Below are 25,095 nucleotides of genomic sequence, written 5' to 3' on the forward strand. Positions count from 1 at the left end.
TCGGTCCGTGTATTTTGCGGCCAACGGATTTTCGTTTAGGAATCAGAAAACGAAAAACGGGAAACGCCTCGTTTCCCGATTTTAGTTTCAAAGTTTAAAAACGGAAAACGGAAAACGAACCGTTTCCCGATTTTCATTTCAAAATGGGAAAATAAAAAAATGGAAAACGAGCCGTTTCCCGATTTTTGTTTCCTGATTAAAAATTTAAAAATGGATTTTAAAAATCCGGCGTGGAAATCGGATTTCTCATTTTTCTTCATTTTTGTATCTTGACCCGGAAATGATCGAACTCTCGCGGCACACGCAGACATTGGCGGTACGTTTGATTTGATTAGGAGCCATGATTCACATATACATCTAAGAAGACATGTCGTTGCACGAATATGCAGATTTTATTGCAGTAAGCAGAATAAATGGCAAGTGTTGTAGCGAAATCGCATCAATGTTATGCACCCACTTCGGAACAAGACGGGGTTTTTCTGAGAGGAATGTGCGGAGATGGTGTGCTGAGCAGGGGCTGCTCACACAATTCTGTTCAGACAGCCAGCTTGAAGTTGAAGTCGCTGAAGGTATTGCTGAGGTAAGTTTTTCATTGTTATAATTATTTTTATGATGAGTGCTTTTTGTGAAATATGCAATGGCTACATTAATATAGCTAAAAAGCTGACTACAAGCTAATGGGAAGCCAGACATCAGTCGTATGCTACAATTTACAGATTCAATTAAATGGCTAATACACTGTTAGCCCTGCGAGAGACTGGCGACCTGTCCAGGCTGTAACCCACCTCTCACCCCTCTGGCAGCTGGGATAGGCTCCAGCTGCCAGAGGGGTGAGGGTGAGAGTCTCCCACATTGAACTGGATACGTGGATAAAAATGCATGGAAGGACTATACACATAATTTATCCAAATAATATATTTCACTTGTCACATTATTAACATGATAAGTATTAACAGTCTTACTTCTCCAAACATTCCACTGGAAATGTAAAGTTATTTTTAACAGTATTCTTCCCTATTTAGTGCCTCTATGGATAAACTGTCAGCTTCTGTGCTTAAACTTTTTTTTTAAGTCACTATGTTGGGCTTTGCAAACATAACAAGCTTCCCATTTTTTTTCTCCAAGCATGTAGTGACCTGTGAAGTCTGTCTTCCCCCCCCACTTCTAGACTGGATCATCTTTTGGTCGAAAAATGATGACTGGATATCTTTCTGCAAAAGGCATTAAAGCTTCTGAAGGCAGAGTGGGCAAAGTGTTGAGAAGCATTCATCAACCCTATCATGCAGCAAGACAGCAGGTAATGTTAAATACCAGTTTTCCAGTAGAGCACTGGTGTTGAGAATCTAAATCTTGCAAATATATTGAGTATTTATAGTTTGTTTGATTTTAGGGTGCCCGAAATCTCAACCCCATACCCTACAATGCAGAATACATGGGTCATAAGCTTCACTTAGATCAAAATGAAAAACTTGTTATGTTTGGAGTGACCCATGTCATGGCTATTGATGGTTTCAGCAAGAAGATTGTCAGTCATTCCACCATGCCGGTAAAAAACAACATCATCATTTACGAGGATGTGTACAGGTAAAATAACCTGACTACTGCTACTAGTATTCATTTATTCCTCAGTCTATTATTGCTCCGTCCAGTTTTAACTAAATACTTTTTTTATCGTTACTTTAGGAGTGGCTGGGATGCTTGTTAGGTTTAAAGGGTTTATGTTTGTGTGTTTTATCTTCAGACCTGCTCTGCTTTCTTGTGGACTGTGGGATCAGGTCAGAGTTGACTGTGGGAAGGAGTTTTACCTGGCACTGTTCATCCAGGAAAGGCTGGCACAATACAGATACAATTGTCAGAGGCAGCCCTACATTCAGACACCTTCTACAAGGGTAACAATGTGGTGGTAAAATATTTTCTTTTTTTTGTAAACTCATTTCAGATGAGAATAAGCCGAGTCATGCTGTTTTAAAATATGCACAGAACCATGTGATTGAGAGAATGTGGTCAGAGGTAAATGCCCGAGTCAACTATCCTCTGAAGACTGCTTTGGTACAACTGGTGGACATGGAGGAACTGGACATGGAGGACAGCACATCCAAGTACTGTGTGTCAAACTTGACATGCCAGATGGCCAGGATTGGTATCACTAATGTTGTAGAGGCATGGAATGCACACAGAATCCCAGGTATGATTCATTCCTTTTTACTGGCTCTGTTACAAGAATATTTTCTTCACAAAGCAATTTAAATTTAGTTTACCACTCTGTAGTAAATTTTGATATGAACTGCATTTACAAATGTGTAGCTTATTTGCATATCTGTATATTCACTACTGACTGAAATTTTCAATAGATGGGGCAGCTTCAATTTATAAAATACCTCATCGATTTGTCCTGAGTTATTTGGGTATTTTGCTATTTTGTGTAGATTTCCTTTTATTGTTGTATTTATATCTAGATCTGTTCAATGAACACATAATCACCCCTTTGAAGCAACACTAAAGTAATAAGATAAGCTCATATTTCTAAATGCTGTGAATCTGTTGCAGTTATGTTCACTTTACTATACCAAGTAAATTTTAACTCATTCATTTGTAAACCCTTAAAACACACTTGTGTGTCATGCAGGAAAAGGAATACCAAATGAACTGGCTAAAGGGGGGTGTCCTGCAAAAATTGCTGAGGAACTTCTGCCTAATGGTGCCGCTGCAGCTGACCTGTATCAGCAGGAGGTGGGATCAGCCTTGAAGAGAGATTCCATTTTTGGACTGGAGCCTTTCTCCTCTGAAGAAGCCAAACAGTGGACTGAAACAGAGTTTGGTTCTCATTTTGACTTGTTTTCACTTTACCAAAACGTGGTTCATCATAACTATGGACCCTTTAAAGATGCTGTTAGGTTTCTTATTGACATCACCAGATGTTGTGTGTGATCCATTAGTGGTATTCAATGAAGAAACGAGTAAACTTCTCCAAAAAAAATTTATTACAGAGAAAACTACAAGCTGTTTCAATTTATAACAGTTCAAATAATTTGTATTTACAATCTTGTTTCTGATTGTTGGCAATAAAGGAGAACTTGCAATTCTCTAATTCTTTTTTAAAATGGAAACACCCAAGCTTGTATATCATTTAAACAATGTAACATTTAATAATTACATAATGAAAACCGCAGTTACCGACTACTGTTCCACTCCCAAACCATGTTATAAACATCAAACTGGGCTTGAAACCTAAGGACAACCAAGTAAAAAAGACAATGTGATTACAGAGAAAACCACCCATCAAACAGGATGAGGAAACGTGTTACTGATAAGCTGCAGAGGCTGCAGGTTAGTATATATGCCAACACTACCCAAGCTGATTTTATAAAAGGTTCCTCTGTAGGAAAACCTGGTCAATTAAGCTGGTGTGATGTTGGCTTGAAATACAAACTCTGCACCCTCTTTAGCTTTGTAGTGACAAATGCCCATTTATATTCAATGTTAGATGAATTACACATCTATATCTCTTTGAGGAGAGAGAGAACAGCATGGAGACCCTTAACTTGGTGTACCCTACGATCAAATTCTTCAGCTCTGCATTTCAGACAGTGATCTGCAGTTAACAGCCACTGCTCCACACATGTTCGGCATCCAACTAGAGACTCGCAGCACGTGGAAAACATGGGTTCCTCCATTAGAGCTACAAGGTTTTAAAAAAAGAAATTGATGCAGAAAAATATGTGCCAGTTACTTTAAATATAAAATAAGAAAATTAAACACATTTATATTTGCTGTAATATGTAATGCATACCTTTGCAAACGAGGCAGGCAAAGGCATCCTTTACAGAATGCAGGTGGGCATCAGTCACTGCTTTGCGTGTGTGCTTTGCAAGCTCAGACAGCTGGTTTATTGCTGAGGTGATATCTTGGAGGCTCTCAGCAGCTTGCTTTAGTTGGTCAATTTTGCCAATGACCTCTTGTATGCTCATACTGTCGTCGGCCCTTCGACTTAAATGTAGAACGACAAAATAGTGAAATCGCCAAATGCATGAATATTTTTCTTATATCTGCCTATGAGGCCTTCAGTTTTTCTTTTAAAAAATATTTGTCAGGTAAAATGACTTATACTGTTTGCCCTTGTGTAGAGAATGAGTTTGACTTTACATACATTACCTTGCTTTAGCTGTTCTTCCATTCTGGAACTCCACAAAGTCATCCTCAAAGATTGCATAGATTTTTCTGGAGTTCTGTTTCCAGTAATGGGAACCTTAGGAGAAGACAATGTATTTCTATATTTATTAATTTTAATGGTAAAATGTAAAAAGCAAGTTTTTGATCACTTAGCTTACTTCTTGTGCCCTCCGAGTCTACTATTTCATTTCCTTGGCTGTCTGTCAGGGTAATCACCTCATCACAGCCCAAGGCATCCTTCACCTTCTGTGTTATTCCTTCCACATTTGCTTCAGCTTCCAAAAAGCGAATGATGACTGTTTTGGAAGTACTGAGCTTGTCATTTACTATTTTGGCAATATGGATAGCCCTGTGGAGGAATTAGATCATTAAAAAAATAAGATGAAAAAATATGGCTGTAGAGAGATTTTACTAGTAAAGACAAGTTGAATATTTAACAGCTAACCTTTGGAAAGATCTTGCTGGGAACAGGTTGCTTGCTCGTGGCGTTCCAGCTGAAGGCCGTGGTGTGTCAGTCAGAGCAGAAGGTGAGGGTCGGTGCATGAAGGCAAATGGAATACCAGTAGTGGGTAGGGATCTGCTTGCAGGAAGTGGACTATGAACTGGATCTCCATGGACCTCATAATGACTGTGATGTGAAAGATTTAGGATGGAAAAATGTCCTGCTGGCTCTGGAAATATTGCAGTGTTTGCATCATCTGTAATGTACAGACTACTGCAATTAACCTGTTTAATTTGGCAAAATAAAAAAAAAATTATAAAGTGCTAATTATTCACAGATTTTATGTTATTTAGAACAAACATCTGCACAAAATAATATTGGAAACATTCAATTCTAAATCATATTTCAATGTACTTTAAGTGTTTAGACATACCACAAAGTTACTTTTAGCTAACATTAGCATTTACTCGATCACATGCCATTAAGCTAACCAAGGCTCCGTAAAGCCAAAATAAATATTCTTATATATAAATCTATCAGTTATAAGTTGAACAGTTACGGCACCTGAAAAATCCTGCATATCTTGTCCACAGACATGTCATCTTCCTTAAGTGTAACACGTCTGCTTTCTCGAAAAAGGACATAACTGCCCGTTGCCATCCCGCAGACATCCAAAATACACTTGACAACGATGGAAACTGCAGCACGCCCTCTACTGTCATGAAACTGTCAAATGTATGGGGACAACTTCCGGGTGAGAATTGGGGAAAAAAATAAAAACTCAGAAATCCGATTTCCACGCCGGATTTTTAAAATCCATTTTTAAATTTTTAATCAGGAAACAAAAATCGGGAAACGGCTCGTTTTCCATTTTTTTATTTTCCCATTTTGAAATGAAAATCGGGAAACGGTTCGTTTTCCGTTTTCCGTTTTTAAACTTTGAAACTAAAATCGGGAAACGAGGCGTTTCCCGTTTTTCGTTTTCTGATTCCTAAACGAAAATCCGTTGGCCGCAAAATACACGGACCCTCCTCCAAGCACAGAAAACAAACGCGGTCTCCACTGTTCCAGTGTGATGGTCACAGCCCCGTGCACCATACTGCACTCGTCCTTTTTTAGAGGCGCAGAAATACATCACTACACATAAAAGTGTGTATTATTGGTAAATTGGACACATTGTATCAAAATTACTTATTGCAGCAAAGAATTTCTTGAAAAACTACATCGCGGATTTTTTTTAAGTCTATTAAAATGTATTAATAAAGGGAAGATTCGTGATATAGTGAAGGAGGATATGAAGAGGGCTGGTGTAACAGACGAGGATACCAGGAATAAGATGAGATGGAGGCAGATGATCCGCTGCAGGGAGCCACTGAAAGAAGGAGTTTGAATTTATTTAGGATTTTCTCTGCTCTACACGGGGTAAAAAGTATACATAGAGGCTCAAATATATGCATACACCCCCACTAATATTTGGTTAAATGTCCCTTAGTAACTTGCACCTTAACCAGACACTTTTTGTAGTCATCTACAAGCTTCTGGTAGTTCTGGCTGGATATTTGACTCCTCTTCTTTGCAGTACTGGTTCATTTAAATATGTTGATTTATTGGCACTAAATGGAGCAGCTCCAGACTGATCCAAGGTTGCACCAGTGTCTACGGTGAGTTGTCTGCCTAGCTTGTTCAGTTTGCTGTTAGTTATTGTCGTATCCATTCTTATTTGCTGCCAAGTCAATGCTTTGCTCCTTTATGGTTACCAATCAGATTTTTAAGTTTCAGTATCGATGTACAAGTGTGGAGGCTGGACAGCATGTTGTCCCCCTGTCCTGTAGCGTGCTATCCTCTGCTGTTCCCCATAAGAAGTGTTTCAGACAGTGAGGGAAACGATGAGGTATGAAGGTCAGGATGAAGGCTGTTTCTCGCCACTTACCCAGGATGAGGTGGCAGTGGCTCCATCCTGATGTTCTGAGCTTCCTGGAATTATCAGGTCCCAGCCCACTGATGCCATCTTCTGCTTCCCTAAGGGGTCGAGGCCACAGAGGTGGCATTGATATGTCTAATCTTTGCTCACCGTGTTCTATGCTTGCTGTGGATCAGATGATGGTGAGACTGTGATGGTGAGACTGTGTTGTTTTCTGACCTTCTTCCTCCCCTTTGTGACTTTTTCAGCTCTCCAAGGGCCACTAGTAAAAGTGGGGGCTAGCTTAAAATTTTAAATCCTCCTTCCACTGCTGTGAGGTACTGTTTGACAGCTGTGCCATCTTTAAGCTGCAGATTTTCTATGACTGTGCTGTGTGCTGTTGTGTTTCATCCTCCAAGATTTAATAAGGACTTTGTTCAGGATTTGATGCAATTTGTTGCTGGAACTGCAGTGAAATATGACCATTTCTTAATTGTTGGTGACTTTAATATACATGTATATTGTGAGTCTACATCTCTGGCAGCTTTGACTGTCTGGACCTCCAAGATGGTGGCAGGTGATACTGATAATTGACATTAGTTTGCAGTAACAAATATTTTATAGTATGAAAATAATGGCAATGTGAATGCTTAGAAAAATTACCAAAAATATGTATCCTATTGAATCTAGCTAAAATTCAAAGCAACCCAATGAAGGACTGGTCCACAGTAGCATTGGCCTCACATTCACAACTAAAAAAAACACATCTATTTTTGCCAGCTAGACGTCATAAAGTAGAAGGTGCGATTCTAGTGTGTTGTTGGCCATAACTACATTGAGTTCTCATAAGGACACGTTACCCTGTGACAGGTAGGACTGTATCCCCTCTAACGTTTGGTATGAAAGAGGAATCCTTGCCAAAGTCACCCAGGTTAATCAGGTATGTATCATGTGGACACTGGTTTGCTTGTGTTACTTTCTTCTTCCTAAGCATTGAAGCTTTCCATTCAATCAGTGAATCCATGGGTCAGAGCTTCATGGTGCTTCATTTGCTCTACTGCACCATCAAGTGGACAGTCAATGTAAAACAGGCAGAGTGATTATAATCACAAAGTGGCTTTGGTGCCTGAAGCTTTGAACAGAATAAATAAATGATTTTTTGTGACGGTAATAAATAAATCCTGAACTAACTAATATGGTGTCTGCCTTTATGATTCAATGGTGGGGTCAAGAGGGAAAGTGAAAATAAATTGGGGAGAGGGTTGTGATGTGAATGTGTTACTTGGTTTGTAACTACATGAATCTAATCTTCACCAGATTGTCTGCTTGTCGGTACAGTAATCAGGCCCTCCAAGTAATTATTTCTAGTGACACGTGTTTTCAACGTGTTTTCTTTGCTCCTCTTTTCAGAGCACCTTCCAGTGGACCTGCGGAGTTGCAGTTTTTGGATCTCCTTAACCATTTTTACTGAGCTGGTTCCCTTTTTAGAAATCGCTGACTGGAACTGCCTCTGCTTCACGACCTGCCTGAGCTCCCTCCTTTGACCTGTTCATGAGCAATCCAATGCAACTTCCCCCAGATCGAACTACCAGTCTCACAAGTAAGCCTAAATCATTCCTTTCTGTCTGGAAATGAAACCTCACTGCTATCCACAGATCTGACACCAATCTCTTTTCTCCCAGTGATTCCCAGTCTGTGGCTCCAAACTCATCTCCACCCCTGTATCAGAGCTCCCACTCCCACAAGCACTCCTTCCACACAAACATTCCTGTGATATTTATTCTGAGCTACTTGTATTAAATAAAGATTGTCTGTTTAATTATTCAGTCTTGGTTGGGTCCTGCATCAGAGATTGCTACTGGTTGCAGAATCTCATCTTGATATCTCTCTGCATTGAGATTGTGTTCAATGATGACAAGCCCTTGGGGTGCCATGAGGTAAAAACAAGAGTCAATAGCAGAGTAGGTTGTTTGGCAATGGCAGGGAAGATTTTGAAAGTTTTTCATGGGCACAATCCACATACTCAACTCAGCTATTCAACCAACAAATACATTTTCATTATAAATGTGGCACAGGTTTTCCAGGGGTATAAGATTTATTTCAGACAAACACTGTTACAACACAGGAGTAATCGGCCAAAATAATTTCTTTTTACTTTTTGGTTTAAGTTTACATCGGTTCTTCCAGGTTGGCTGGAGACGAGAGAAAGGTATACTAGGTTATAGCCACCAGACGGCAGTAATGCAGCTATAAACCTGTAAAATTATAGAAGAAGATCGCCAACTATAGGAACTCGGCTAGTGCCACCTCTATCATGTTATTGAACATCATGTCTGTGTAGAAGTAAAACAAAAGTCGGCAGAACCATCCTGTTCCGAAACGGAGTCTTTAAGATGGAAGGCGAGGAGGAGAGGGGTGTTGTTCGTGTCAAAGTCAAGGTAGGATGATGAAGCTTTCTCTGACTTCCAAATAGGCTGCCAAAGACTGCTAGCAGCTAGCACACATGTTATCGTGTATGTTAAATCGTCTTAATGTATGTTGTTCCAGTCAAACACGCTGTCACGTTAATGGTAAACGTCGAAAACAAGCTCTCGGTATCCTACAGAATTTTCAGCAGTGTGTCTAAAGAGAGGGAGCCTCTCCCGGTGCTGTTTATCCGGTTTGTTTACCGCTAGCATTGCCTGATGTCGGTGTTGATCACTCATTGTTCCCATCGGTTTATTAAGCAGTAAGTTATACCTGACACTCTGACGGTTATCGGTCATAGCTCGTTGATAATATCCAGCATAAGGCTAAAGCAGCGGACTGTCACAGACGTGAGCTGACGTCACCTGCCAGCTCGAGAGGGACGCGTGCGTGTATGCGCGCGCCAGCGTCTTCGTGATGTCAAAGCGTTGCATATTAAAGCCACGAGAGCTCATAATGATTAGCCTTTTTATTGAAAGCTGCAGAATAGTTCAAATTTTAAAGGTCACCACACGACGAACTTCACGAATAGCAGAGAAATGCACAGATACATACGCAGGATATGTGTGCGCAGGTTCTCAGTCATCCACGCTGTATAATTTAATTTGTATTACTAAACAAATGGCTTTGTTTGTGACGCGGGAATATTGACATTAACCCAAAATAAGTTCAGAACACTGTTACGGAAAAGTACAGTAGAACATCAGAAGCTACAGGTTCAATATCTGAAGACTTGGAAGCAAAAAAAACAAAACATGTTTTTTTTTTTTGTTTTTGTGGATTTTTTTTTGTTTTAATATCATTCACCTTACAGCACTACTTTGAAAAATGTATTTGCATGCATTTTTTATGACTTACATTCAAATGGAAGAAAGGGATTATTTAGTAGTAGTTTTTATTTTATTCCCTTTTGTCATCATATGGTTATTTCGATGGGAAAAATGCAACTTTTGCCTACGTAATCTTTTTAAATTGACAGAAAATGAATGTTGCAGTACAGTGGATCTATAAGTGTAGAAAATGGTATGCAGTGACCTAAGGGCAGGGGTGGGCAACTCCAGGCCTCAAGGGCCGTGTCCTGCAGGTTTTAGATGTGTACCTGATCCAACACACCTGAATCACATATAGAAGTCATTAGCAGGACTCTGGAGAACTTGACTGCATAATGAGGAGGGAGGTAATTCAGTGATGTGATTCAGGACACCGGCCCTCGAGGCCTGGAGTTGCCCACGCCCTGCCTAAGGGGGTTATGGTAGTGTGGTAGAGGATGCCTTGACTTTGTTTTTATTGTGCTTCTTACATATTTTAGCCACACTGTCAGGAATGTTTTGTACTTTTATTTGTCAGTGATGAAGTTGCAAACATTGTAATGTGATTTTTTTTTTTTTTTCTTTCCTTCCAGAAATGTGATGGGGCACTTCCTGTGGAGTTTCGCTCCTTTGCTGTTGATCCCCAGATAACATCACTGGAGGTCTTGCAGCACATACTTATCAGAGCCTTTGATCTGAATGGGTAAGAGTGGTAACACTGGCTAAACTGACTCACAGAAAGGCTGAGGGAATTTATCTTAACAAGTTCAAATATGTCTCTTAAACTAGGAAGCGGAATTTCAGCATCAGTTACCAGTCCCGCGATCGCAGTGGTGCTGAAATGTATCTGTCTCTGGTGTCTGACTGGGACTTGGATTTTGCATTTGTCAGTGCAGCCAGACCATTTCTGCAGCTCAAGATGGACATAAAGCCTTCAGAGGACAGTAAGAACACCAGCACCAACTTAAAGCAACTAACAAGACTGAATGCAAAAATGATAAATAAATGTATTACAGAAAGCATAAGGAGTTTATGCTTATACAGTCACATACAGATACATACACTTCCCTCCAAAAGTATTGGAACAGTGAGGCCAATCCCTTTATTTTTGCTGTAGGCTGAAAACATAAAGTACATTTTTGTATTCTTCTTTTGTGGTGCTTTTCCAGGCTTTCACCGCAGCCTCTTTCAGTTGTTTGTTTTGGGGGTTACACCCTCTGATCTCCTCTTTAGGTTTTCAGTCTGGAGGTTGACCAGGCCAGTCTGAAACCTTCCACTTCCTGCCCCTGATGAACTCCTAGTTTAGGCAGTGAGTTTTTGGGTCATTGTCTTGATGCACGATCTCTCGATCAGTTTGGTTTCATCGTTCTTTAAACTGACAGACAAAACGTTTCTGTAGACTTCTGAGTTCATTGTACTGCTGACATCATGGTGACATCATCAGTGAAGATTAATGAGGCTGTCGCAGAAGAAGCCATGACATCATCTCCACTGTGTTTCACAGTTGAGCTCGTATGTTTGGGATCATGAGCAGATACTTTCTTTCTCCAAACTTTAGCTTTTACATTGGTTGATGATGTCACTAACAGCTGTTTTAGGGTCTTTCTTTACAGCACTTACAGTGTTTCTGTCATCAGCTGCTGCTGTTTTCCTCTTCTACCTGTTCCACGTCTGTTAGTACACCTGTGACAACCTTCTTCTTCAGGACGTTCCAAACTGTGGTACTGACTATGGCCAATGTTTGTTCACTGGCTCTGATTGATTTTCCATCTTCTCTCAGCTTCACAGTTACTTGTTTCTCGCCCACAGACAGCTCTCTGGTTTTCATGTTGCTTCCTCCTCTAACTATAAATACACAGCCTGCACAGGCAGAACCCAAATCTGAAACTGACATTCAGCATTATTTATTGTTTGAATAATAAATGTAACAGGACACACCTGGGCAACAAAACACACCTGTCGCTCACATGTTCCAATACTTTAGCTCACAAGAAAAATGGGTGGGTTCAGACAAAAGGTGCTATCGTCTGAGCTGTGTGTCAGATCCAGATGTTGATTTTTTTGTCTCATGTTCATCTTTTAATGTCAAATCCAGATGGGTTCTGTCTACAGTAAAAATAAAGGGATTGTTCAAATGCTTTTGAAGGGGAGTTTGTTTGAGTGAAAGCAAAGGGGTCACATTTTTTTAAAAATTAATAAAGATCTTACAGAATTACATGAAGGAGTATTAGGGCCTCACTGAGGGAAAAAAAAGTCAGAATGTGAAGATTAAAATTGTTGTTTCTGCTATCCCCTCTCCAAACTGTCTTGTGTAGATGAGTTAGTGAAGCTATACTTTAGAATCAGTTTTAGTAACAAGGAAATTATTTCTCTTATAGTACATAAACATAATGTAGTGATAAGTATGAGGACGTTAAAGAGAGAGTGCAGAAAGCTGCATCTGCAACACACAAACTGGCAGCGGACAGATGGAAGGATATCGATGTTTGCACCTTCGTGCAGTACAGAGGGGATACGTAGAATCACAATAAGACAGCTGATCAAGTTGTTTCATCTGCCCAAAGCATTTTGTAGAGGGTACAGCAGCCGTGGCAGTTGTTGGACTTGAAATGACGAATTTTTTCTCAAAATAGTATTTCAATTTTTTCTCGAAATTTTAACTTTATTCTCAAAATGCACAATTACGTTTTTTTTTTTCCTCAATATGGCCCTAATACTTCTTCGTACGATTAAGATGTGGTGAGTAGAGGATTTTGTTCCCATCACATCCAACCACATCCATTTTTAAAAGTCTGTTTGTACAAGAGAAATAATCCCAGCAAACAACAACTCTTTCAAACTTAATCCAGGCCTCAGAAAGGGGAAAATGAAGGACAGGAGAAATTGTTGTTATGTCTACTTTTCATTGCAGGTCCTGTTTTGGAGGACTGGGACATCATAAGCCCCAAAGATGTGATTGGCTCTGAGCAGCTTCTTACAGAGAGGACTAGGTCTTTGGCATCTGCAGCTCTTCCCTTCACGCAGTCTCTACTGTCCCAGGTTCCTTGGCCTCGTCTCACCTTGCAGTCTGTTCAGCTTAGCATACTGTCTGAGCCAAAGGCTTATGTACCTGTTTGTAATTCTTTTTAGGTGGGCAGGACCCTGAACAGGGTCCAGCAGGCCTTGAGCTGGTCTTACGGGGAGGAGATCAAGCCTTTCAAGCCCCCTCTGAGTGACGCTGAGTTTCACAGTTACCTTAATGGACAGGGTCAGTTGACCCGGCCTGAGGAACTCAGACTGCGAATTTACCATGGTGGTGTGGAGCCTTCACTGCGGAAGGTTTAGCACCTGTGTTTTATTAATATTTTATATCAGCACCATGCACTACATACTCTAAATAAGAAGCTCTGGTTATTAGTTAAATATAATAAATCCTGATGCTAATTCTGGCTGTCTTTCTGAATTCTAGCTCTGCTTCTTGGCTTAGAATTTCAATCAAGGAATCAGCAGCTTGCAAGCAGAAAATATTTATTTTCAGATTTAAACTGATATATTGAGCATTTGTGATTTTTGTTTTTTTTTGATTGAAAAGGTAGAATTTACAGGAAATTTAAGATTTTAATATGTGTAATTCTAGAAGCTGTATTTTATGGGTTGCGTTTCTTAAGGATTAACTTTTACTTTGTCCGCTGTTGGTTAGGTGGTTTGGCGTTACCTCCTGAACGTCTACCCAGATGGACTGAGCGGACAGGAGAGAATGGACTACATGAAAAAGAAGACGAGGGAGTATGATCAGCTAAAGAGAGAGTGGACAGCCCGGGTCAGCCATGAGGACCTTGAATTTATCCGTGGGAATGTTCTCAAAGATGTCCTGAGGACGGACCGGGCTCATCCATACTATGCAGGCTCAGAGGACAGTCCACATTTGACTGCCCTCACAGACCTACTCACCACATTTGCCATCACTCATCCACAGGTTTGTGTTGGTGTTTGGTAGCATTATCTGGAATTAGGATCCTCTCTAATCTGAATCTCACAAGGCAGGGACAGGTTCATTTCTTTATTCTGAATATACAAAGAATTAACTTACTGTAGTACTACCACAGTTGCAGTAGAAGTGATTGTGGCAGAGTTTTTCAGATCATCAGAAGTGACTGTCCTTCTACTATGTCAGCTGTATCTGAAACCCACAAACATGATGGGTATTCTTAGGCTCTGTGTAGCATGCACATAAAGAAGAAATCCTTTAGAAAATAGTTTCTGTTGAGAAATTATAGAAATTTTCATTATAACTCTAGAATATTCTAGTTGGAAGTTTTATTCACTATCGCAGTAATCCAGAACTGCATGATAAACTGCAAGCAGCAGCTGTTGATAGCAACTTCTGTTATATGAAATATATGTATATACACACTCACACACAGAAATATATTAAATATTTATTCAAAGATGCTAGAAGAATTTCCTTTTTTTCCTTAAGTTTAAAAAAGTTTTCAGTTATCTATTTATGTCAGTTAAACATAGTGCTTGAGAGTTCAGTACATCGTTGTCTACAGAAACATAGCTGTGTATCATCTGTGTAACTATGGTGACAAATGTCATGCTGGCTGAAAAGGTTGCCAAGTGGCAGCATGTACAGTATAAGGAGAAGAGTAACCAACCAAAACAATTGCCCTGTGGAACACCACATGAAAAGGTGCGAGTGGTTGAAACTTGATCTCCTCAGGTGATGAAGTATTTCTTGTCAGTAATATTTAAACAATTCAAGAACATTATCAGAAGAACCAACCCAGTACTCCAGTCGGTGGATGAGGATTTTATGGTCTCACAAGTTAGTCTGAGGTCACTATCTTGGTGAAGGCAATCTCTGTATTTGTAACTTTGCAAAAACAATGTCGGACTCTGTAGTTTTCTCTGGGCCCCTCCCCACTCAGACCAGGAGCCACATGTTTAGCCGCATGTTCTCCTTGAATTGCTGGCTGTCTGAGTGGTGTCCACTTAGGCTTCATAGATAATTGGCAAAGTTTCTGGGGAAAACCTGGTCTTGTTAGGAGAGACGGCATCCATCCCACTTTGGATGGAGCAGCTCTCATTTCTAGAAATCTGGCCAAATTTATTAACCCTAAAACCTGAATACCCAGGGTTGAGACCAGGAAGCAGAGTTGCAGTCTTACACGCCTCTCTGCAGCTTCTCTCCTCCTGCCATCCCCCCAAAACCCCATCCCCATAGAGTCGGTGCCTGCTCCCAGACCACCAAAAACCAAAGCTAAAATCAGCAAAAAAAAACTATTTAAGCATAAAAATTCAAAAACAATAAATAATACAGCTTCATCAACTGCACCAAAAAATAAAACAATTAAATGTGGATTGTTAAACATTAGGTCTCTCTCTTCCAAGTCCCTATTAGTAAATGATTTAATAATTGATCAACGTATTGATTTATTCTGCCTTACAGAAACCTGGTTACAGCAGGATGAATATGTTAGTTTAAATGAATCAACACCCCCGAGTCACAGTAACTGTCAGAATGCTCGAAGCACAGGTCGAGGAGGAGGAGTAGCAGCAATCTTCAATTCCAGCTTATTAATTAATCAAAGACCCAGACAAAGTTTTCATTCTTTTAAACCTCTGACTCTTAGCTGCAAAGGAGCATTTGGGCCACTTTAAGAAAAAAAAATTTAAATTGCGCATTTTGAGAATAAAGTCGAAATATTATTTTGAGATTGATTTCAAGTCCAACAACTGCCACGGCTGCTGTACCCTCTACAAAATGCTTTGGGTAGATGAAACAACTTGATCAGCTGTCTTATTGTGATTCTACATATCCCCCCTGTACTGCACGAAGGTGCAACCATCGATATCCTTCCATCTGTCTGCTGCCAGTTTGTGTGGTTTTTCCTTCTGAGCAGCATTTAATCTATTGTTAGATTCAACTGGCTTCTCTCAAAATGTAAAGGAGCCCACCCACCACTTTAATCATACTCTGGATCTTGTCCTGACATATGGCATAGAAACTGAAGACTTAACAGTATTCCCTGAAAGCCCCCTCCTGTCTGATCATTTCTTAGTAACATTTACATTTACTTTAATGGATTACACAGCAGTGGGGAATAAGTTTTATTACTATAGAAGTCTTTCTGAAAGTGCTGTAACTAAGTTTAAGGATCTAATTCCTTCATTGTTATGCTCTTCAGTGCCAACACAGTGCAGAGCAGCTACCTAAACTCTGCTCCCAGTGAGGTCGATTATCTCGTCAATAGTTTTACATCCTCACTGCGTATAACTTTGGATACTGTGGCTCCTCTGAAAAGGAAAGCTTCAAATCAGAAGTGCCTGACTCCGTGGTATAATTCACAAACGCACAGCTTAAAGCAGATAACCCGAAAGCTGGAGAGGGAATGGTGTCTCACTAAATTAGAAGATGCTCATTTAGCCTGGAAAAAGAGTTTGTTGCTCTATAAAAAAGCCCTCCGTAAAGCTAGGACATCTTACTACTCATCATTAATTGAAGAAAATAAGAACAACCCCAGGTTTGTTTTCAGCACTGTAGCCAGGCTGACAAAGAGTCAGAGCTCTGTAGAGCCGAGTATTCCTTTCACTTTAACTAGTAGTGACTTCATGGATTTCTTTACAAATAAAATTTTAGACATTCGAGAAAAAATTATTCATAACTATCTCAAAGATTATTCTTCATGTTCGGCTGCTTTCAGCACTGCTGGTATTTGTTTAGACTCTTTTGCTCCAGTTGATCTTTCTGAGTTAACTTCAATAGTTACTTCCTCCAAACCAGCAACATGTTTGTAAGATCCCATTCCTACTAGACTGCTCAAAGAAGTCTTTCCAATTATTGATGCTTCAATCTTAAAAATGATCAATCAGTCTTTATTAGTTGGCTATGTACCACAGACCTTCAAGGTGGCTGTAATTAAACCTCTGCTTAAAAAGCCATCACTGACCCAGCTGTCTTAGCTAATTATAGGCCAATCTCCAACCTTCCTTTTCTCTCAAAGACTCTTGAAAGAGTAGTTGTAAAACAGCTAACTGATCATCTGCAGAGGAATGATTTATTTGAAGAGTTTCAGTCAGGTTTCAGAATTCATCACAGTACAGAAACAGCATTAGTGAAGGTTACAAATGATCTTCTTAGAGCCTCTGACAGTGGACTCATCTCTGTTCTTGTCCTGTTGGACCTCAGTGCAGCTTTGATACTGTTGACCATAACATTTTATTACAGAGATTAGAGCATACTATAGGTATTAAAGGTACTGCACTGCAGTGGTTTGAGTCATATTTATCTAATAGACTCCAATTTGTTCATGTAAATGGGGAGTCTTCTTCACACACTAAGGTTAATTATGGAGTTCCACAGGGTTCTGTGCTAGGACCAATTTTATTTACATTATACATGCTTCCCTTAGGCAGTATTATTAGAAAGCTTTGCATCAGTTTTCATTGTTATGCTGATGATACCCAGTTTTATGTATCCATGAAACCAGATGACACACATCAATTAGTTAAACTGCAGGAATGTCTTAAAGACATTAAGGCCTGGATGACCTCTAATTTCCTGCTTCTAAATTCAGATAAAACTGAAGTTCTTGTGCTCGGCCCCACAAATCTTAGAAACATGGTGTCAAACCAGATACTTACTCTGGATGGCATTACTTTGGCCTCCAGTAACACTGTGAGAAATCTTGGAGTCATTTTGGACCAGGATATGTCCTTCAATGCACATATTAAACAAATATGTGTTTTTTGCATTTGTGCAATATTTCTAAAATTAGAAACATCCTTTCTCAGAGTGATGTTGAAAAGCTAATTCATGCATGTATTACTTCTAGGCTGGACTATTGAAATTCATTATTATCAGGCTGTCCTAAAAGCTCCCTGAAAAGCCTTCAGCTGATCCAAAATGCTGCAGGTTGTCATTCCCACTGTCGCCACATGCTTGCTCATAGGGGGTTGTTTTGAATGTGGGGTCTTCTCTGTTAGTATTGTAGGGTCTTTACCTTACAATAGTGCCTTGAGGCAGTTGTTGTGATTTGGTGCTATATAAATGCATTTGAATTTAATTGAATTGAATTGTACTGTGATTTGCTCTATAACTAGACTGTAACCTATCAAGGATGCAGTTTTCCTTTATGAAAGCACTGATTTACATGAATTCAGATTTTCTAATACTTTACTAAACAAATGGAAGTTTGATATTGGTCTGTGATTACTCAGTTCGTCACCTTCTCAAGTCATTTTTAGACAAATAATTTTTTTACCTAAACCTCTGTCTTGACTACAGTTAACAACTTAACAAGGGGTCTACGTACAGACAGATGACAAGTTATCAAACAACATTAAGTTGGCAGTTTTTGTGACAGTCTGTAGTTCAAATTTGAAAAGGACATAAGCAGTCAGCGGCATAAAATGTGTATTAACAGGAGAAAGAACATAATGAATTTTAAATAAATATAGGAAAATATAATGATAGATGTAAATATAGGAAGGAGCAAAAATATTTGAGAAAACATGTCTTAGCCTTTGTCCTTACCAACTCTGGGTAATTCTGCCAACTTTAAATCCGATCTAGACAGGAATCATTTATTGGAACTAAACAAACTGGCTCCTCATATATTAAAGCACATAGTGGGTAATTCTGCTTAAGAAAATGGTAAATTTTAAAAGAAACCAAAAAAAAAACAATAAACCCCGCCATAAGTAGACTATATCAGTGGGAAAGCACCATTCACATAGCACAGTGGACGATTTAGCTAAACACAATTGGACATATTTCAGTTGAACAGTTAAAAGTTGTCTGGTCCTTTTTCTCTTGTTGCATTTAGTTTTACAATTTCCTTAAAAGTGTTGTATATCTGTAAAAATGGCACACCTGTCTCTCCCACACTGTTGGTTAAGAAGTGGTTAAGAGGATGGATGATTATACCTCTCCTAATTAAATCAGTTAAAATCAGTGGTGCCTGATTGCGTTGTGTATAAGCTATTCCTGTATACCACAATAGGTTGTTTTGGTACACTTGGACAGGAGAGGTTCTGAAAGTACACACATTTTTATTTTTTGGACACAGCGGCTTTATTGGCGTATAGAGAGACAGGAAATGGGGAAAGATACAGGGGAAGACACGCGGGCAAATTGGCGACAAGCCGGGACTCAAACTTGCGCTGCTTTATATGTCGCTCAAGGCGACATGTGGTCGCCTGCTCCACCCCTGATCCACCCCGGCGCCCAAAGTACACACATTTTTAATTCTTTGCCCCTGGACTAAATGATAACTGTTTGTTGGTTTCCCACAAAAGCCTAGCCTCTTTTATTCATTACAGTATTTTTATTAGTTATTATTATTTTATTTTTTGATCTAACATGAATTAGAAATCAGTTTTTGTGTGAACTGTAATCTTCTATAACTTTTTGTCACTGTGTTGTTTTTCAGATATCCTACTGTCAAGGCATGAGTGATATTGCCTCCCCTATACTTGCTGTAATGGACAACGAGGCGCACGCCTTCATTTGCTTTTGTGGCATCATGAAACGCTTAGAAGGAAACTTCCGGCCAGATGGGCAGCTCATGTCTATTAAGTTCCAGCATCTAAAGCTGCTTCTGCAGTACTCAGATCCTGAATTCTACTCTTATCTGGTGTCCCGAGGAGCTGATGAACTCTTCTTCTGCTACCGTTGGCTTCTTCTTGAACTTAAGCGAGAGTTTGCATTTGATGACGCTCTGAGGATGCTGGAAGTTACTTGGAGCTCTCTGCCCCCAGATCCTCCTGAAACCGAAGTGGAGCTTCTGGGGCCACCCCTGGAAGCTGATGAAACGATGTTCTGCAATGTTAAGGACAAGACGGTTGAGAACTGCCTCCGAGATGATAAGGAACAAAAAGAGAAGCAGCGTAGACGGCACATGCTGCGGCCTTCAAGAGAAGAACCAGACATGAACATAAATGCTGTCATTGAAGAAATAGACAGGCAAAATGTGGGCACTGGAAAAGGACATGAGGGTGGTGAATGTGATGATAATCAGGTGACCGTGCAAAAGGCAGAGGGTTCTCACTTTGAGAGGCAGGCTAGTTTTGGGGAGTTTAAATACTATACTGCCCGAAATGAAGACAGCTTTGATATGGAGGATTGTGAACAGCATCCTCCATATCAACAGGATTTGGTGACTTCTGAGTCAGTAACGAGCATCTCAAGGCGCCAGTCCACGATTGACAGTGAGGAGGACCCAGGAGAGCAAACACCTCTAATTAAAAACTGTGACAGTACTGTCTCTCCTCTGTTCCCAAGCAACCAACCAGTCTGGAAAACCGGCTCCTCTGTCTCTCCCTTATCTTCAGCATCACCATCTAGTTGGCCTGGTATTTCTCTAGACTCTCCTCCAAAATCCACATCACCATGCACAACCGATGAAATTGAACCCTTACCAAGAACTGGCCCAAAAGCGTCAGCGTCGTCTACCCAGATGCTCAGCAGTACACACATCAGTTCACCCACAACCCCCACTGTAAGAACATCTGTTGCCTCTCCCTCTCATACACAAAACAAATCCCTGCTCTCTTCACCCATATTGACCTTTGGAAGAGGAACATCACTGTCTGGTTCCAGGTTATCCTCCAACAATCTCCCCTCACCTGGCAACAAATCTCCCAGCACCACAGCTAACACACCCAGTTCTCTGAAAGCTGAGACCGCTAGCATTAAACCGTGTTCCTTGCCACCTCCTCAGGAGTTTGGTAAAGGCAACCCCTTCATGCTGTTCCTGTGTCTGTCCATCCTGCTGGAGCATCGAGACCACATCATCAAGAACAGCTTGGATTACAATGAGTTAGCCATGCACTTTGATCGCCTTGTGCGACGCCACAACCTGGGCAGGGTGCTGCAAAGAGCCAAGGCGTTATTTGCAGAGTATTTGCAGAGTGAAGTGTGGGACTCAGAAGAAGGGGATGAGGTTAGCTCAGACTCCCCAACAACAGCTGCAGCTGCTCAGCACTCCCCATCTTCAGCAGTCTCTGCCAGACCCTTTTACAGCCCTTTAGCATCTCCTCAGTCAACATCTCCAAATTCAACCTATAATTTGGCAACCACCATTACTTCTCCAGTAGCTCAAGATTCACTTTCCACCAGTTCCTGATTCTGTTCTACGTCACTGCCTGCCTTTCCTCAGTGAACTCGTCAGTAGGTTGTGGGAGGTGTAGATCTTTTAAGGCAGCGTCCCACATTGAGCTGGGCACTTTATAATCTTATCATTCTGTCGCTGACTGAATACATATATTCTTTAAAGTCAGTATTATTCCTTGTTCTTGAAGTAGGGATGAAGGAGCTTCATATTTCATTGGATTCTGTTCTAAAGTTGATGATTCATGAAACTGTGATTCAGGAATTTGTCAGACAGTAAGGCTGTCTGAGTTTTACTAGAACACAACAATTTAGCCACTTGGTGCATTTAGCCTATGTTGCCCTTTTTATTATATTTGTTTACAAGCTGATTTTCTGTCCAAGAAGCCATGGAAGTGTCTTAACTAAAACACGAGAGTTAAATTAATTACAAACATGACAGGGGTGGTTTCTTGAAATCTAGACTCAAGTCATTGCTTTCATCCATCCAAAGTACACTAGCTGCTATATGATTGCCATGATTTTTGTGTATTTTGTTCTTGTTTTTTAATAACCCTGAATGTGACTCAGCTACTGGTACATTTTGCTTTCAGTTGCTCATAAAATAAAGGCCCAATACGAATGTCGGCCTGTGTCCCTAAAAATGTAATCTGATTCTCTACATGAATCATACGGGAACTGGAAACATTCTTAAAACAGGGATGCAATTTTAAAATTATTAGAGGAACTTAATATTACCATCAGCTGCTAGCTAACTTTGGCCATTCAGCATAGGCCACTGCTTTGAAAGCTAGCAAGGAGTTGCTTGCTAACTATGTAGTTAGCATGTTATTACCCAGCTTTTGGCATCTTTAAAAAGAAAATTGCAAAAGATGCACAATGCAGCAAATGGCATCCCATGCTTGAGTCGATTCCTGCGTGTCAGAAGCAGGTTGTCCTCTAATACACTGAATTGAGACAACTAGTTGTGAACTGGTGCCATACAAATAATATTGATTTGAATTGAAAAAATACTTTGCAGTGAGTGATCACACTTAAAACATGACCATAGCTGCATATGTATTGGCCAGTAGTTCCTAATAGAATGACTGTGCTCCAGATGGACGGGTTTATTTACAAATAAATACTTTATAGGTAAACTAATACAGCATGGAGTCGCGAGACTAGCTCTCCATTACCTCTTGATCTCCAAAATGAATAGAACACACTACCCTATGCTGAAGAACACAAGATAGAGGGGTAGGTCCTGATGGTGGAATTGAGATGGGGCCACCATCTCTGATCCAGCCACTGGCAGCATCTCCTCAAACCATGTTAGTGGTTGCAATGCTGTATAAATCAGTGTGGTTTTAGACCGCCTTCTACAAATACTAATTTGTCTCCCTATGCTGGACATTAAAACTACATCAGTAGTAAAGTACTGTACACTGTGTAATGCTTTTATGGAGATATGTTTCATTTTAGCACTTTGGTTATTGCTGTTTCCCAAAGACCATTTTTCTTCTTTTCAGTTTTCCAGTTTTAAAGAAACATGGAGACATTTGTCTAAAAAGTTCATGTGTTATCTGAATGCATGTCTCATGTTTTTTTGTTCTTTTGACTGAGACGGTAGAAACTGAAATCCAGATTGTAAAATAAGTTGTTTTTTTTTCTTTTTAAATGTAACAAATATTATAATAGCATGATGGGATATAATTTAATGTAACCTCATATGACAGAAATTATCAGCCATGGCAACCTTTTGGTATAAAAGTGCCTCGTGCTTGAATTACTAGCCTTGATTTAATTCATTTGTGCTCTGTTCACATAATGACATACAGGCTGAGTGATATTTAAATTACATCATTGATTGAAATTTTAAATTTTTAGAACGTCTGATGTTTCTAAGTGTTGGGGTCTGGCTGGTGAGCTGTGAATTTTAAGTGTAGTGCAATACTAACAACATTAATCAAACTCTTTATGGAAGGTGTGATCAGAGTTTCTGGAATTGGTCTCTAAAAATCAAAATCCTTACCTGATTTAAATTTAGTTGATCACCCATTCAGGATCACCTCACTGGAAGTCCTGTTATGTTTCCTTGTACTTGGGTCTTTGTGCTGCCTGCTGGATTCTTCATCCGGGTTTTCATTTAGCACATGGATGAAGTCACAGGGAGGGAAATAAAGGGCCGGTGTTACGCAAAGATTAATTTACAGTTCAAGATATACTTCTGGCGGGCTGTTCTAAGAGTTCTTCCTCAGCTCAGAACATTACAGTGTAATTCCTCATTGGCGGCAGATTCATGCCCCCAAGGTCAAACTTATACCCCTGGTCTCATTCCTCACCTGATGTGCTGCTTTCAGTTTTTGAAACTGGTTTGAGCTTGAGACCCAGCTGTCATTGCTGGTGCTAATCCTTTTTGCTAATTTTAGGTCAGTCAGAAAGAGAAATTATATTTGCTTTCTGCTCAAGTTTGAGGTCTCTGGTGTGCACAGTTAGAGATCGAAACAGGACTTCCACTGAGCAACCAAAAAGACATGCTCAAGGAAGATGATTTTGAATGAGGTTGGTCAAATGTAAATTAGGTAAGTTCCTCTTTGTTTTGGACCTCATTGGATATGCCTGTGAAATCAAATCTAATGCAGTGCAATAGCTCTGATATAAAGTCTACTTTCACAAAGCTTAGACATTTTCTGTTTGTGTTGATGTGAAAAAAAGAAGCAATTATGCTAATATTGTGGTCACAATGGGTGGGGGTGGTGATGTTCTGCCTTCATTACATTCTGCAGGTGATGTAACTAATATTTTCTCCACTCAACAAACATGAAGGGGGCAAAATGTACTGTTCAAAACACATTAAAGGCAAACTTTTAAATCAGAGTATAGTATCAACTCAGTTCAATTTCTGGGTTATTGATTTGGTAATTTAAGTAGCAGAGGTGGTTGTTCATCGGTTTCAGCTCCGTTGGTGTTAATGAAATAAACAGGTGTGCAAGAAGGTCATCAGTGAGACAAACCCCCCCCCCAAAAGGAATAGTTTTATGGGTTGAGGCCCCTCACATTTTTCCCCCTCATCTTTTCTGACTTTTTCCCCATTAGTTTTGCATTTGGCTGGTGTTAGTGTCACTACTGGTAGTCTGGATGCCTGCAGGTTGGCACATAAATATGTGCCGTTGCCAGGTTTGCGGTGTCTCCCAGCACAGTCCCAACAGCATGGAGGAGATTCCAGGAGAGCTGGCCAGGGCCGTAGAAAGTCCTTAACCTGTCAGTAGGACTGGTGCAGGGAGGAACAGGTTGAGCATTATCAGAGCTACAAATGATGTGCTCACTGTCACATTTTTGCACTTTGATTTTCAGGGTGTCTTTGAATTCTGTAGGCTGATAATTTTAATTTCCAGCAAATGATGTGGCATCCTTTCATTCCTAACACATGACCCACTCCATTTTTCCCCTTTTGAGATCTGATGTGTTTTCAAAGTGTTCCTTTATTTGACCAGTGTACATATTTATGTTCTCGGCCATGATGCTGTCAATAAGCTGCACAATTGTAGGTTCGACTTCAGAAATTGCTTTAAAAATGCTTACTGTTGATTCGTTTATCTGTGTATGAAGGATGTGGGCCACATGAATCCATCCCTTCAGCACACGGTGGATGTTCTGGACCTCAGCTCAGTTCTGCTATGTGGGATCCGTCAGGGATATGGGGGCACAATTACAAAGTGGGGGAGTAGATTTTTTTTTTCCTTCTAAGCATTGTTTACCTTACATATTCTTGATTTCTAAGTGACATATTCTGTATGCACAGTAGTCTATTACACAAAAGGTTAAACAGGTAAAGTGTTGAATCCTCCAATAAGGAAGTTCCTTCTGAGGGGTGTTTCTGTTTTAGGTAGAATTTGAAATGATTCTGATATCTTTATAGAAGTACTTGGTCTTGTGGTTATTATTCAGAGGTCCTGTTTTGCCTCCTTTTATATGTCAGTATTTAATAGCAAAATCAAAACAAACTGAAGTAACTGGATTGTTTGGACTGTAAGCTAGCAATATGTGCATTTTTTAAAATAAGATTTATCTCATGTATGTAAACAAAAGTTAAACTTTTTAATCAAACAATGTTACTGATTGTATATTGGACACAAATAAATATTCAGTGCAGCTGACTGCATGGAGGGTGACTGATTCATGAAGGCTGCAAAAGTTTATAATGTAGAATTTGAAACACTGGGTAATA

The 25,095-nt window shown here is 39.9% G+C and overlaps 3 protein-coding genes across 9 annotated transcripts; 2 read left to right on the forward strand and 1 right to left on the reverse strand.

Moving 5' to 3' along the window:
• The first annotated feature begins 9 nt into the window (after nt 1-9).
• LOC115782934 (uncharacterized) lies at nt 10-3,085 on the forward strand. Of its 6 annotated transcripts, none has more exons than XM_030733474.1 (6): nt 10-580; nt 1,126-1,297; nt 1,391-1,584; nt 1,742-1,851; nt 1,940-2,185; nt 2,627-3,085. In XM_030733474.1, exons 2-6 carry the CDS (start codon nt 1,193-1,195, stop codon nt 2,926-2,928), a joined length of 957 nt encoding a protein of 318 aa, XP_030589334.1. In that variant the 5' UTR covers nt 10-580; nt 1,126-1,192; the 3' UTR covers nt 2,929-3,085. The 6 variants fall into 6 exon arrangements, with proteins under 6 accessions (XP_030589334.1, XP_030589336.1, XP_030589333.1 ...); XM_030733476.1 differs by having other exon boundaries at nt 1,516-1,584; XM_030733473.1 differs by having other exon boundaries at nt 1,169-1,297; nt 1,742-1,889; nt 1,981-2,185.
• Nucleotides 3,086-3,199: 114 nt separating this feature from the next.
• On the reverse strand, nt 3,200-5,622 carry LOC115782935 (uncharacterized). 2 transcript variants are annotated; one of them, XM_030733479.1, is made up of 6 exons: nt 5,177-5,622; nt 4,616-4,798; nt 4,329-4,519; nt 4,153-4,246; nt 3,791-3,987; nt 3,200-3,679 (listed from the first exon to the last, which is right to left on the reverse strand). In XM_030733479.1, the coding sequence occupies exons 1-6, from the start codon at nt 5,332-5,334 to the stop codon at nt 3,498-3,500; spliced, it is 1,005 nt and encodes a 334-aa protein (XP_030589339.1). In that variant the 5' UTR covers nt 5,335-5,622; the 3' UTR covers nt 3,200-3,497. The 2 variants fall into 2 exon arrangements, with proteins under 2 accessions (XP_030589339.1, XP_030589338.1); XM_030733478.1 differs by having other exon boundaries at nt 4,616-4,896.
• A 3,165-nt stretch (nt 5,623-8,787) lies between these two features.
• tbc1d25 (TBC1 domain family, member 25) lies at nt 8,788-23,744 on the forward strand. The gene is made up of 7 exons (XM_030734502.1): nt 8,788-8,950; nt 10,381-10,490; nt 10,577-10,731; nt 12,699-12,826; nt 12,917-13,105; nt 13,467-13,742; nt 19,207-23,744. The coding sequence occupies exons 1-7, from the start codon at nt 8,906-8,908 to the stop codon at nt 20,899-20,901; spliced, it is 2,598 nt and encodes an 865-aa protein (XP_030590362.1). The 5' UTR covers nt 8,788-8,905; the 3' UTR covers nt 20,902-23,744.
• Nucleotides 23,745-25,095: the final 1,351 nt, after the last annotated feature.

Source organism: Archocentrus centrarchus, chromosome 7 (genome assembly GCF_007364275.1).
Source record: "Archocentrus centrarchus isolate MPI-CPG fArcCen1 chromosome 7, fArcCen1, whole genome shotgun sequence".
Taxonomy (NCBI): Eukaryota; Metazoa; Chordata; class Actinopteri; order Cichliformes; family Cichlidae; genus Archocentrus; species Archocentrus centrarchus.